This window comes from Rhinoderma darwinii, chromosome 1 (genome assembly GCF_050947455.1).
Source record: "Rhinoderma darwinii isolate aRhiDar2 chromosome 1, aRhiDar2.hap1, whole genome shotgun sequence".
Taxonomy (NCBI): domain Eukaryota; kingdom Metazoa; phylum Chordata; class Amphibia; order Anura; family Rhinodermatidae; genus Rhinoderma; species Rhinoderma darwinii.
The window spans coordinates 462,563,237-462,578,367 of NC_134687.1; the positions used below are offsets into that span (position 1 = coordinate 462,563,237).

At 39.7% G+C, this 15,131-nt stretch overlaps 1 protein-coding gene across 3 annotated transcripts in view; it reads right to left on the reverse strand.

Annotated features, from left to right (window-relative positions):
- The window catches only part of SFSWAP (splicing factor SWAP), a 140,207-nt gene that overhangs the window by 118,700 nt on the left and 6,376 nt on the right, over window positions 1–15,131 (reverse strand). Inside the window, exons 2-8 of one of the 3 annotated variants that reach the window (XM_075833107.1) lie at window positions 13,733–13,869; window positions 13,254–13,376; window positions 12,560–12,700; window positions 6,384–6,457; window positions 5,773–5,998; window positions 4,501–4,631; window positions 4,065–4,197 (exon numbers count right to left, since the gene is read on the reverse strand). In XM_075833107.1, the coding sequence (XP_075689222.1) occupies window positions 4,065–4,197; window positions 4,501–4,631; window positions 5,773–5,998; window positions 6,384–6,457; window positions 12,560–12,700; window positions 13,254–13,374 (826 nt within the window). In that variant the 5' untranslated portion in view covers window positions 13,375–13,376; window positions 13,733–13,869. Of the gene's footprint in view, window positions 1–4,064; window positions 4,198–4,500; window positions 4,632–5,772; window positions 5,999–6,383; window positions 6,458–12,559; window positions 12,701–13,206; window positions 13,377–13,732; window positions 13,870–15,131 lie in introns of all 3 variants that reach the window. The other 2 variants (XM_075833096.1, XM_075833115.1) reach the window with 2 other exon arrangements.

The window sequence follows — 15,131 nt, forward strand, 5'->3', positions numbered from 1 at the left end:
GCAGAAAAGAAAAAGTAGATTTTCATCTTCCCAGTCTAATTCCACTAAATTCTGCCAAAACCAAAAACTGGGGGTCAAAATGCTAACTATACCCCTAGAAAAACACCTTTAGGGGTGTAGTTTCCAAAATGGGGTCACTTTTGGGGGTTTCATCTGTTTAGGCACCCCAAGACCTCTTCAAACCTGACATGGTGCCTAAAATATATTCATTAAAAAAAAAAAAAAAAAAAAAAAAAGGAGGGCCCAAAATCCACTAGGTGCTCCTTTGCTTCTGAGGCCGGTGCTTCAGTCCATTAGCCCACTAGGGCCACGTGTGGGATATTTCTAAAAACTGCAGAATCTGGGCAATATTGAGTTGCATTTCTCTGGTAAAAAGAGTTACATAAAAAAAATGTATTACAAATGAATTTCAGCAAAAAAAATAAATAAAAAAAAATTATATTTTGTAAGTTTCCCCTATACTTAAATTCCTGTGAAACGCCTAAATGTTTAAAATACTTTCTAAATGCTGTTTTGAATACTTTGAGGGGTGTCGTTTTCAAAATGGGGTGATTTATGGGGGTTTCTAATATATAAGGCCCTCAAAGCCACTTCACAACTGAACTGGTCCCTGTATAAATAGCCTTTTGACATTTTCTTGAAAATGTGAGAAATTGCAGCTAAAGTTCTAAGCCTTGTAACGTCCTAAAACAATAAGGGTCAGTTCACACGGAGTTTATTTACACGTTTCACGCAGAAACTGTGTCGGAAAACGCTCCAAAAAACGGCCGAAAATGCCTGCCATTGATTTCAAATGGGAGGCGGAGACGTTTTCCCGCGAGCGGAAAAACAGTTTCGTGGGAAGAAGAGACATGTCCTATCTTCGGGTGTTTACGTCTCTGACCTCCCATTGACATCATTGGGAGGCAGAGAGAGTATTTCGCTGCTTTTTTGCCCGCAGCGCTTAACGGCCACGGGCGAAAAACGCAGCCAAAATAGTCATGCAGGCAGAGCAAAACCTGCCTCAAAATTCCAAACGGAATTGAGGCAGATTTTCTGCCTGCAAAAAAACTCAGTGTGAACACAGTCTAAAAGGACGTGAAAAAAAAAAAAAACGCTGCAAACAAAGTAGACATATGGGAAATGTAAACTAGTAACTATTTTGTGTGGTATTACTATCTAATTTACAAGTAGGTACATTTAAATTTACAAAAATTCACATTTTTGACAAATAAATATTGCATTTATTTTTCACTAACAAAGAACAGTATGTCACGAGAAAAATCAATCTCGGAATCGCTTGGATAGGTTAAAGCATCCTAAAGTTACTACCACATAAAGCGACATGTCAGATTTGAAAAAAATCATCTGTGTCCACAAGGCCAAAACAGGCTGTGTCCTGAAGGGGTATTCCTATCTTAGACATATATGCCATATCTACACGATATCAGAAATATCTAATCAATGCGGGTACCAGCTCTGGGACCCAAACCTATCTAGAAAACGGGGGCCCCACAACTCGCCCAGTGAGGCAGCCACTGGACCCCACATCTGGGTGGGGAATCAGTGTCAAGGTAGCCGGGATTGCGGAAATAGCCGAGATAGATACGTGGTTTTTTAGTAGTAAATGGTAGTTAAGGGAACAGCATAGCACAGCTGTTTACATAATCTCAGTCACCTTGCCACTGATTCCCAACCTGGATGCGGGTACCAGAGTTGGTAGCCACTTATATCAGACATGTGGCTATGCCATAAAGGTCTAAGATGGGTGTACCTCTTTAAGCAGAGTAGTTGTCTACGCAGTAAAACTTACTCAGAAACAAACTGTGCTTTGCGAGTTCTCTGAACGAATCGCATTTACTAAAGTCAGTCAATGGGAAACGGCAGACTAAATAAGCTTAGGGTAATGAGGCCTTTCGGCCACTGAATGCTAGTGTTGAATGTTACCGTAGAGTTGGCTTCCATTAAACACTTAAATTTTGCAGAACACCCTATGCAACATTACAGCTCTGCTTAAAAACAAAGACTCCTCTATGAAATAACATTACATGCAGTCATATCTATAAAAAGTATATGCAGTAAAAAAGTTACATAAAAATAGAATTAATTTATGTTTTAAAAAAAAAAAAAAAAAAAGGAAGGAATGGAAGTGCACAAAATCTTTAATTCAAGATCACTTTTTGAAGTTACAAAAAAAGATTAAAGAGACTCCCTCACCACATTATAAGTGCCCTATCTCCTACATAAGGAGATGGGCGCTATAATGTAGGTGACAGCAGCGCTTTTTATTTAAAAAAAAAAAACTATTTTCACCACGTTATTAGCGATTTTAGCTTTATTCTAAAGAGTTTCTCATTGGACAACTGGGCATGTTTTACTATTGACCAAGTGGGCGTTGTGCAGGGGAGTGTATGACGCTGACCAATCAGCGTCATGCACTCCTCTCCATTCATTTAGGCAGCGCACAGGGATCCTTTTAGATCAGTATGTGCTGTCTTATACTAACACATTAACAATACTGAAGTGTTTAGACAGTGAATAGACATTCCACGGGATGTCTATTCACAATCTCTGCACTTCGTTACTGTTTCTGTGGTAGTTACAGCAGAGGAAGCGTAATCTTGCGAGATTACGCTTGCTCTGCTGTAACTACCACAATCTCGTTGTAACCGGTCATCTACAGCGTAATCTCGCGAGATTACGCTTGCTCTGCTGTAACTACCACAGAAACCGTAATGAAGTGCAGGGATTGTGAATAGACATCGCGTCCTGTCTGGAAGGAATGTCTATTCACTGTCTAAACACTTCAGTATTGTTAATGTGTAAGTATAAGACAGCACATAGTGATCTAAAAGGATCCCTATGCGCTGACTAAATGAATGGAGAGGAGTGCATGACGCGGATTGGTCAGCGTCATACACTCCCCTGTACAACGCCCACTTGGTCTAAAGTAAAAACACGTCCACTTGGGCATTAAGCAACTCATTAGCATAAATCTAAAATCGCTAATAAAGTGGTGAAAATAGATATTTTTTTTGTTTTTTTTAAAATAAAAAGCACTGCTGTCACCTACATTATAGCACCCATCTCCTTATGTAGGAAAGAGGGCACTTATAATGTGGTGACAGAGCCTCTAAGCAACAAAAGTTCAGACGCATAAAATGCTGAACACTGGGAGTCTTGGCTAAATACACAAATGTAGCAGGGGCCCCTGTAGGTCTTCCCATCACACGCATTAAGAGAACTATGTGCATTTACGTACGTTGCAGGAGGGTCAGTGTAGCTGGTTGCCTAATCACTGCTGAAACTAAGGCTGTTTAAAGTGACCAAAAAACGGATGGCAACTGGTGACAGTAAAGACAGTTTACATCTTTTCACAATGGATTTCTACATTATTATAATACAACGGATAAGCAAAAATATTAAGAAGGATAAAACCAAAAGTTACGAGTTATGGATAAGCCTGATATTATATTACAGCATGGGACTTGCTTTTAAAGATACCCATACACTCTAGATAGCTGTCAGATACTCCTCCCAACTCCCCTATACACATGCAGGCTCGACCGAGCGTGCATGCGTTCTCAATTAGGAGAGGACAATTAGCCGCTGCCAGACTCCTCTGGCAGTTTCTTATTTCCTGTGGGAACAAAGGATATGCCTCATGTTAGTATCCAACAAGCCTGATCCTTCTGTGTTCCCCAATATCTGCCTTCGGTGAAGTTAGGACACCCCCATACCCATTTGGAAAATCGCCCAGTCCCGCCAAAAACGTCCAACTGTCATAAATGTTTATGGGCACCTTTACCGTCATGAACTGATATATTACTGACTGGATGACAGACTACAAGTTTAATTTAAACGGATTTCTTGTTATCTTACATGGTTTTTAGACTGCCAGGGTAGTAAAGTCGTATTTCATTTAAATCGAACAGCTCGAGAATTCTTTAGTTTATATAATGCTGCAAACATACTAAAACCCTTTATATGAACCAGAAAAATAAGACAAAATAAGACACCCACAAACAGCAGCATTTAAGACCAGCGTCTCTGAGGATTGGAAAAAGACCAAACATGTCACTTACTGTCTGATGTGCTTTCTGTCTCGGTCGTGGGAGCAGGTGCTACATTGGCAGCCAGCTGAGACGCCATCTTCTCATGTTGTGCCTTTCTGACAAGAGCAGCAAGTGGGTGGTCAGGATCGATCACTTTTAAGGGCTGCAAAATATAAAAATGTACAGAAATGTAATAAACAATTTAAAAAAAGAGAAACATCTAAAACATGCAGGGCTGCAATACATAGCAGAAAAAAAGTGGGAACAAAATTAAAGTCAGAAGCCACAGATCATTCAGTGCATAAGTAGATACCTGCAGAAGTCAAAAAGAAACCAGGTCATACCAAAAGCCACAGAAACATTTACTAAAAATAACTAGGAACCTAAAGCACGGCACGCGTTTTGATTAATAAGTTCACCATTGAAGAATTCAGTGGAACTTGAAGTCAGTGCAAAGGTATAGTACCTTGGTAATTTCTTCCAGTCTGCTACAACGCTTTGAAGCAAAAAGACTTGGATGTAGGTAATCACTGTCTTCATCATCATCATCATCATCATCATCCTCATCTTCATTGTTTTTGTCAGTGTTGACAGACTCTAGAAGAATGCCACAAAATGGGTATTACACACAACAAAGCAAACTGTCTATACAACAATAAAAAGTCCTATCATATTAGAGAAAAATTAAAGGGGCTCTTGGCAATCAGTCTTTTACCTAAGCAGCTGAAGTTACACCATGTGTTTGCCCTTTATTGCTAGTTTAGTACCTGTGTAAAGGAATGTAGTGACACTGGGGGAGATACGTTACTATTGTAGCAAGATGTAGAATTGTGAGACCTTGAAAATGGTGCAACTTCCCTAAAAGCACAGAATCTTAGTTTTAAATGATACCAGGATCAAAAGGTCCAGCTGCAATATTCAGGGAGTAGCACTTACTAAAAGACAGGAACAAAAAAAAAAAAAAAGTCTGCTACCGTCATCACTCCCATTGTAGAAGCCTTTGTGACACACCCCCCCCCCCCCCTAGGGGTGTGACATTAATTTTCATCACTCCCCATCACCAATTGGAGCGGATCTTTGTGCTCTGATCGTCACATTTAGGAGGATCTATTTTTTTTTTTCAACTAAAGGGGTGCGAAGATGACCAGTTGCTCATTTAATCACCCCATGCCGTATCAGGATGTTTATCAAATCCTTGACTCAAATGTTTATTGGGATCTGGATCGCTGAGATTTTTGGTCTCTTCTGGTTTGATGATTTTGTGGAGATATGTACTTGCAGACATAGGCATGAGTGGCATGTATGAACTCTGCACATGTAGAACTTTTAATTTTTAGGTGTTTTGTATCCTAGGGTTCTGCTTGGATCAGACTTTACCACCACCAATATGAATTTGCATGCCGTTTTTAATAAACTTTACATTTTAATTACAAATTGCATGAAGGCAGCCATGAGTGTGAAATGCAAAGTGTCATTCACAACGTGTCATATCTATTTCTACAATAGTGTGTGGATGTATAATGTAATTGTGTATGTCTAAACTGAAAATTGGCCCACAACCCCTTGCAGCGAAAGAGTTAAAGCTTTCACTGGAATTATTAAAGTTGTGACTCCATAAAACCCCCCTGCCCCATAATCCCATTTACACAGTTGGAAGAGCTAAGATACATGTCCTGGAATTTGATGCAGGAAACTAATAAGGGTAATAAGATGAAACCAAAAGAAAAATCGTTCATACTTTTTTGCTCCTCATTCTGTTTTTGTGTGTGCGAGGTATATCGTCCCTCTTTCATGGCTTTCTGGATGTGCTTGTAATAAGGGTTGAGGTAGTGATCAAAACGTAAAAAGTCAAACTGGGAATTTCTGGCTTGCTTGGCTTTTAACATGATCTCAAACTGAGCACCCTGCTTGCTGACAAAGTTCGCTGTGCGTTCTATAATAGCATGCATTTTTGCAGTGGGAGGCTGTTAAAGAAAAAAAAAAAAAGAAGTTATTTCTTAAATCACATTGAACTAAATTTTACATGTTTTCAAATACATTGTATGGTCCAACTCGCTGAGCAGCTCAGAAGGAAGCACCAAAACACAAAGATAAACTGCCTAACCCCACCGATCCTCAGGCTGATGGACCACCAGGCATGGTCACATTGCTGAATCATTCACTGCCCACCAGGTACAGATACTGACCACATGGGACGACACATCACGGACCATAAAGATATGCATGTTTACATGGTTCTTGCTGCATTTTGGTCACTGCAGAATTTCACAAAGGCCAAAGGCTACAAAAACACCGGTTTAAAAAAAATTTAAAAAAAAACAAAAAAAAAACCCTTTCATTTATGCTTACCAGTTCGACATCAGATGGAACATTTAACCCTTCTGGTGCAATGAAAGGTTCTTCATTATCTTCATCACTTAAGTCTTTAGGGAAAAAAAAAAAAAGACAATTTTATAGATAGTTAGAAAAAAAAAAAAAAAAAAAGGGACGTAGTAATAATAGCTTTAGGGCCAATATTCAATACTACACCTTCCAACATTATCTTATGTAATAAGTTTAAGACTTTACATTACTCTATAGGCAGAAAGACAAAATAGTGACTACTACAATACAATGAATGCTTCTGGAAATTAAACCTGGCAGTAAACCATTTGAAAACTATGACGAAATGTATATAAATTTGTCAGCACTATGAGGACTAACAATGATCTATCCTACTACAATAATAAATGTAAACCAACGGAGTGACTACAACCCCAATGCAAATTGTCGTTGATTATCTTTACTGCCTATAGTAAATCTTGTGATGGGGAGTGAAAAGGTCTGCTGCAAAAAACACCACCATTTTTTGTGGCCAAGCACCTTCCACAGACATCTACAGATACCAACCCAAAAATAAAAGGCGCAATTAGAAATGTTACAAACACATCGGACACTTTTCCTTCGGGAGTCGTCCAGCCGACAGACAGGTAACGGGTTAGTGGCCATGCCATGGCTGTATGTTAAACAATCAGCTTAATGTGGACACCGTATAGGGACTGTTAAAATGTTCTCAACTTTCACGTTTCATTTCTCCTACTCAATATCTATCAGCAGATCTGCTGTGCTTCAGTATTAGAGGAATCTGTTAATACCGATCAGACCATTGATCTGGAATAGATGAGCTCCATGAGCAGACTATAGTCTGCCATAAACTGATGCAAGCGGAGGTGCGGATTGGCAGAACTGTAGCTGCAAAATGAGAAATGTGGTGCTTATATACTAATATAGGAGGACAGAAAACTCTATAAATTCCTAATATTTAAACAGGTTTTCCAGTCATAAGAAATGTATGGCCTATCCTCAGTTTAGACCATCAATATCTAGAAATCGGTAGGGGTCTGACTAGCAGCAAACCCGCCAATCAGCGATTTCAAATGGGCCGCGGCACTTGTACGAGCGGTGCTTCCCCTTCATTATTATTATCTTCTTGTACTCTGAACCGCTGCTACAAGTGTTTGAATCGCTGCCTTCTCCCATTCACTTGAATCTCAGAGTACGAGCAGTGACAGTAATAAGGGGCAGTCAGCGCTCGTACAAGTGCCGTAGCCCCTTCAAAATAGCTAATCGGCACTGGTGCCGGGAGTGGGACCCCCACTGATCAGATATTAATGCCTACCCTGAAGAGAAGCCATTCATTTCTTATGACTGGACAACCATAGTAGCCCGCACCCGATTGTCTACTAAACTCTGCACTTCTGTTATGTACCATATATTGTACTCACTTCCTGGCTATCCAGCATCCTCTCGGTTTCACATCAGTCACAATCTTTAATTTTAGATGTCACCATGCTTTCACTCGCTTTGTGCTATGCTATCAACCCCATGATGCCTCGGTACAGCATCAAATGAGCAGCTAGAGAAAGCCCTAACTCTGTTCTGGTAGAAAATCATCCTTCCCTCAATATTCTCCTAAATAACATAAGAGATATATAAGTATACAGTCAGGGAGGCGGAGCGGAGATGATCTCTATTATAACAGTGTGACAAGAGCTGGTCTAATCATCTGCAGTAACTGTGAAAGGAGTTTGTCCTCCCCTATGAGGAGCCTGTGTGGAACAGTCCATGTAATATCATACAAGACGTTATGGTGCCTATATGAGTGACACAGGCTTATGCCCTTTGACTTAAAGAGGCTCTGTCACCAGATTTTGCAACCCCTATCTGCTATTGCAGCAGATCGGCGCTGCAATGTAGATTACAGTAACATTTTTATTTTTAAAAAACGAGCATTTTTGGCCAAGTTATGACCATTTTCGTATTTATGCAAATGAGGCTTGCAAAAGTACAACTGGGCGTGTTGAAAAGTAAAAGTACAACTGGGCGTGTATTATGTGCGTACATCGGGGCGTGTTTACTACTTTTACTAGCTGGGCGTTCTGATGAGAAGTATCATCCACTTCTCTTCAGAACGCCCAGCTTCTGGCAGTGCAGATCTGTGACGTCACTCACAGGTCCTTCATCGTGTCGGCACCAGAGGCTACAGATGATTCTGCAGCAGCATCAGCATTTGCAGGTAAGTAGCTACATCGACTTACCTGCAAACGCCGATGCTGCTGCAGAATCATCTGTAGCCTCTGGTGTCGATGTGTCCTCGCTCGTCTGACACGATGCAGGACCTGTGAGTGACGTCACAGATCTGCACTGCCAGAAGCTGGGCGTTCTGAAGATAAGTGGATGATACTTCTATACACAACACCCAGCTAGTAAAAGTAGTAAACACGCCCCGATGTACGCACATAATACACGCCCAGTTGTACTTTTACTTTTCAACACGCCCACTTGGACTTTTGCAAGCCTCATTTGCATAAATACGAAAATGGTCATAACTTGGGCAAAAATGCTCGTTTTTTAAAAATAAAAACGTTACTGTAATCTACATTGCAGCGCCTATCTGCTGCAATAGCAGATAGGGGTTGCAAAATCTGGTGACAGAGCCTCTTTAAGTACAATGTGACATCCACTGACCCCAGTGCGATATTTACTAATAAAAGTAGCAAGAAAATGAACAGTAAGAGAGTGACACACGGAATTAATAGAACACATGAAACTTAAGTTTGTCAGAGTTTCTCTTTAAAGTATATCTCAGCTGAATATGCTGTCCTAGGTAAGAGCAACTTATTACAGCTACTGGTCTGTACTCCTAGTAGCAAAACGGCACAAAAAAAAAAAAAGGAGAAAAAAAAAAAGAACTCCAGTCACAACTTTAATAAGTGATGGCACTTACTAAAATAAGCCGCTTTGCAATACACGTCATTAGAGGACTGTGCCCCTCCACTCAATAAAAATGATGAGTCCTGGAATGTGGCTGAGGGCACAGGGTCTATCTACTTGGAGGCATCTGTTGCTCAGATCATAACTTGGAAATAAGGCTTTTGGTGGGTACCCAGGAAACAGTTTGCAGCCATGTACGGGGGGTGCCCGATGTGTATTATTAATGAATAGAGGCACACTCTAATGGTATTTATTAGTGGCTTTTATTAGTAAGTATTATGACATTCAGATTTATTTGTAACTAGGGGTACGCTTCAACATATTTCATAATTGACGATTAGGAGAACATCCAAATGTAATAAAGAGACAAGAATGACCACGCTATATGCAGGGTAACACGGATGAAACAATGATTATATTAAGGGTCAGTTACAGCTTAATCAGTAAATTAACAGAAACTATAGTATGCGTAACAGACCAGTGGCGGAAAAAAAAAAAGCAAACCGAGCAAAAAAATCCCAAAAGTACTCTAAATGACTGCCAACGTGCTTAGAGGCATTTGTATAGCCCCTTACCTAGATGAAATACTGAGCAGTGGTGGAAGTCATTATCATATACCACGATGTATGTCATCTGAGGCAAAATTTGCAATCTAAACAATGTCTAGTTGGACAGAAAGTGAATGCCGTACAAAAGCATGACGACAAGTAGGAGACTGGCGTTTCGAGCTTGCAGGAGTTAAAACCAATAGTAAGAATTGTTGCAGTTTTTTTTTTTAAATAAGGCAAACGGTTTACACTACGTAAATGTCAAAATCAAATTAGAAAACTATTTATTGACATAAATGTGGTTCGAAGAGGAAGAAAGAACTGCTACCGATTCAACCATATGAGAAATCGGCAATCACTTCATTTATTTTCCCCACTCAGACGCAGTTCATCAAAAATGCTTACATTTGGTCAATTTGCAAAATCAAGACTGAGAAAAAATATTAGTACCAGACCAGAGGAAAATGTATTTACCCAGGGTCAATACAACAATTGTTCCCAATGAATACTAATCAGGCAAGATGAAAAGAATCGTTCAACCCATTTATAAAATGTATTATACAGCTTGGGGACATCGATGGCAAGATAGAAAACGTTTCATTCATGTTCATTTTGATTGGAAATCAATTGCGCAAAAAGAGAACGTGCATTTTCGGATGGCACTTTACAGTTTATATCTCAAATTATTCTACATAAAAAGTTCAGTCACTTTGTAAATAAATTGCATTACTTTATACTGATCCGGAGGTACAGCCTGTTCGATACTCTAGAGCGACACAAATATGCAGGCTTTTCTTTCTTTGTGTAGTCTTTACGCCAGACATTGTACAGTGATCCGATGTAGGAAAAAATTATTCTACAACTGCATTATAAAGAACTCAACTAAGCGGTTAGGGGTATGTGACAAAGTTTGCCAAATGTTTCCAATGTCAAACTAAGTGCAGCTTAAAGGGTTATTCCCAAGAGGAGTCAATTATTTTTTTAGGCAAACTATGCTGAAATGAAATAAAAAATAATTTGCTGTTACATTTAAAAAAAAATGAAAATTCCCTAACTACCTTTTTTTAAACTTGATAACTCAGCTAATGCTGGTTATCTTTTCTAAAAAGGGGAGTGAGCGACTCGATGTCAATCAAGCCGCTCTGCAGTGTGCGCGCTCCCACGTTGCTAGATACTGTAGTTCTAGCAGCATCGGAAGAATGTTCGTCTCAACCAGGCATGGTAAGCCTGGTTGAGACGAACACACCAAGGTAAATAGCGGTGGCCGGATCCCTAGACAACGAGCTACAAACTAAGAGGGACGGACAGCGACTTCAAGCAAGAATATCCCGAAAACGACATCGCTGGGCTACAGACCGGTAATTACAAAAATTATTATCTTTAGAAGGGGGAGCTGAATAGCTTGATTTTTGTAGATGGGAATAACCCTTTAAGGACTCATGCAGAACCACAATAGTTTACACTGTCCGCAAATACGGATACACATCCACAATTGTGGAAGCGTCCATAGATTTCTATGGGCGAGTCTGTGCCGCAATTACGGACAAGAATAGGACATGTTCTATATTTTGTGGATCATTTCTACGGCCCGGACGCACATCTGTAAAATATAGGGAAAGGTGCCCGTGGCCAATAGAAATTGAGGGGTCCGCAATTTCACCCATAATTAGATTCTATAATTATGGATGAAAATTACGGTCGTGTGCATGGGGCCATAGACTATATAAAATTTAGGCTGTAAGTTAGGATCAGTACAAGATAAGTAATGCAATGTTTTACAACTGTACACTGTAAAATGTTGTTCAAAGGTGGATATCCTGTTTAAGGCAGTATAGAACATCACAATTCAACAATTATTATATTATTGGGAAGTATATTCTTACACACATTTAATCTTAGTTGTGAAGTTTCCTCTGTATTCGTCAAGCCGTGATATTCTCCAAATTTGGGCTGCAAAGTAGCAACACCAAGGTACACGCAATGAACGAATGAATGGAGCGGCAGGTCATGCATGAGCACTATTACTCCATTCACTGCCTATGGGACCGCCGGAGATGGCCGAGTACAGCACTCCACTATCTCCGGAAGTGCCATAGAAAATGAATGAAGCAGGGCGCATGCGCGGCCTGCCACTCCATTCATTCGGAGGAACAGGATCCCCGTTCTCGTGATCTGTAGAGGTCCCACGGGTCAGAACCCCATCAATGGGCAGCTTATCACCTATTCTGTCGTTAGGGGAGAACATTTAATCTTTGGACGACCCCTTTAATAAGCCAGTTTTAGCCGTTGAGTACACAAATATGTATTTCGATTCCCAATCATGAAGCAGAATACTGTATTATACCTACACAAATACATCTTCCTTTAGGACACATGAAAATATTTCATTGTTATCCAACACAATCATAAGGGAATATATTTGCACATACAAAAGGAAAGGAATATTTAAAAAAAAAAAAAACTAGATTATATGGGATAGTTCTCAAATAAAAATACCTCCTTGCTGATCATGTATTAGTAAGGAGGAATGGGGGACTCCGGACCCCTGTACTAGTGATCAGTGAGGCCCCAGGGGTGAGGCCCCAGGCGATCTAACAATTAACTATGCTGTGAATAGGTCATTAATGTGGTTAGTGGGAAATCCCCTCTAACAAACAAGATTGGGACGTTTAATGGATTCATGCAGCCAATTTATTGAATTACCGCACACAATCTATCAAATACCTTTATTATCTTTGTCTTTTTGTGGCTCCTCTTCCTCTGTGGGTTGTGAGGGATCATAATAGTCACTTTTGTATTGGAAACCCACAGAATTATATATCCCATCTTCTGCCAGGGCTTCACTTAGCCGCTTATATTCTTCCTCTTGAAGGAGAATACCAACATATATTAAAAATACGAACCAAGCAAAAATACAATAAAACTATGCTTCAGGACACTGCATAAAAAGCCACGATCCCACCAATAGATTTTTGCTAACAGTCATTTATAGATCTATTCCCATTAACGAATAGGAAAAAAGGCAAGCTACTTTTCCTGACAAGATTATTTGGTAGCATTCATACATGACAAAGTTCAGGTTTCTGAAGATTTGTCTGTGACTCGTTGCTTTCTGTTTCTATAATAATTTAAGTGAGTATATTCCAGTGCACAGAAAAGCTGGGAAAAGGCAGTCTCTACAAATAAAACTATCCTGCGGTCCACATTCAGAGAGCTGTTTTCCATTCCATTGGGTACTGTCAAATAGATAATATCAGAAAGAGTGAGTATAAAATAAGCAAGATTCCAGTCAAATTTACATACTGTATAATTCAACTTGAAAGAAAGGGTTGGGGTTATATTAATAGGCAGGTTTGTATACGTTGACGTACCTTGCCTTGCTTCCTCTTCAAGCACGTCCGTATGCAATGCTAAATACCTCTCTTCATCACATAAAGTCTCAATACGAGCCTCCTCCTCAGATAAATTATAGTTTCTGTTCCATGAGTTGTGTTCTGCGTCATAGTCAGAGAGGTCATGCAGATGACCACGTCCATCATACCTGCAACATGAAGGAAATGGTCAGTACAATGCGCCTCAAACCTCAATACTTCATTATGAGAACTTACCTGTCTAATCTGCCCTGTCACTACAGAGGACTCTGGAAATCTACTTTCTCCTACTTAACTTTTTAGAGTCTGGACATTCAGCTGTACATTGTGTAGATTGCTCTATCAATGTAAAACGTAACATGTCTAACTTGTTGAGGTCTAGCTTCTAAATAGATCAGAATACCAAAATGCCAGCTGGCAATCTGAAGTTCTTGTGATTAAGTGTAAACTTTTTACATGGACAAGTTTTGGGAGGGGATCTGGGAACTTCTAATTTACATTCACACGAACCCGAACACATAAATACCTATCCGTAAGAACCAAACGCTGGAAACGTTCTCACTTCTTTCTGCTAGTCCGCATCTCTCAGCAGAAATCTTCACCGCAGAAACGAGGATCTCTTGGTGGTAAAATCATGGCTAGACTCGACCCTTAGCCAAATGGCTGAGGAAATAAGTTCTTGTTATGTAGTAGAGAGACACACACATACATGGCAACAGCACATACATATGTAGTTTAAGGAGGCTTACGAAAACAGGATATTAAAAAGTTTGATAATCATGAGGTTGGCAGCCGTATTGTAACTTTGGTAAACTGCCCATTTGAAAATGTGGTATAGCAACTATAAATACAATGGACTGATCATAGAGCACAATATGATCAAATCGACGGTAAAAATAAAAAATATAAATTTTGTAAGTAGAAAATCTCTGGAAAAATACAAATAATAATAAAAAAAAAAAAAAAGTCCACAAAGCCTCCTTAACTTACAACGTTATTATCTTAAATCGGAGGCTTGCTTTAGTGTCTTCACTAAAACATGCCATAAACGTATTAAGTAGGCACTGCCACTTAATAGTGTTTATACCATGTAAAGATTGCATTTAAAGTGTACTTTCCATTGATGTTAACCTTTAAAGTCCAGTAAATGTCATCTAGCTTGCAGGTTTGCCATATTCTCCATATCCATTCTACATGCATTACCGTCTGTAGCATACAGCAGAGATGCGTCAGGCCGCAGCTTCAGACTTGAAAGATCCTTAGAGCTGCTTCCTTGTCTCCACATACAGAATGTATCCCCTGGGTACTCTGACCGGCATCTGTCCAAATGAAGAGGTGCCATAAAAGTAAGCCAAGCGCCAACTACAGACGAACTATCTGGAGGCCGTGAAGCAGCTCTTAGGATTCTTACAGCCAGGACTCCATGCGTCTCTGCTATTACAAATACGCATGTAGAGTTCCTAATAGAGTATATGACAGCCTTGACAAGCAACAAAATATTTGCTTGAAATTAAAAGCGAACATAAATAGGAGACACACTAAAAGTACATAGGGATGATATAGGGATTCTGTAACAAAGCATCACAAATCTTTTTCAAATGAAAAATGAGCTTGAAATTTTACTTTACTAAGGACACAGCAGTAAAAGAATTTCAGAGGAAAAAGATTTCATTATTGCACCCCCTGCGACCCAGTAATGACAAAACAGATGCTGTCCCCAGGATACAATGGGACAGTTAATCGACTAAATACTTCCTCCTACACAGTACTAGAAATAAAAGCAGTGTATACGTGCAACATTATGTTCAATACAGCAAGGAGTCCTGTGCTGAAAACGGTAAAAGGAGACTTGTAGCTGTTCCAAAAGCCTCAAGAAGTTTAAAGAGACTCTGTCACCACATTATAAGTGCCCTATCTCCTACATA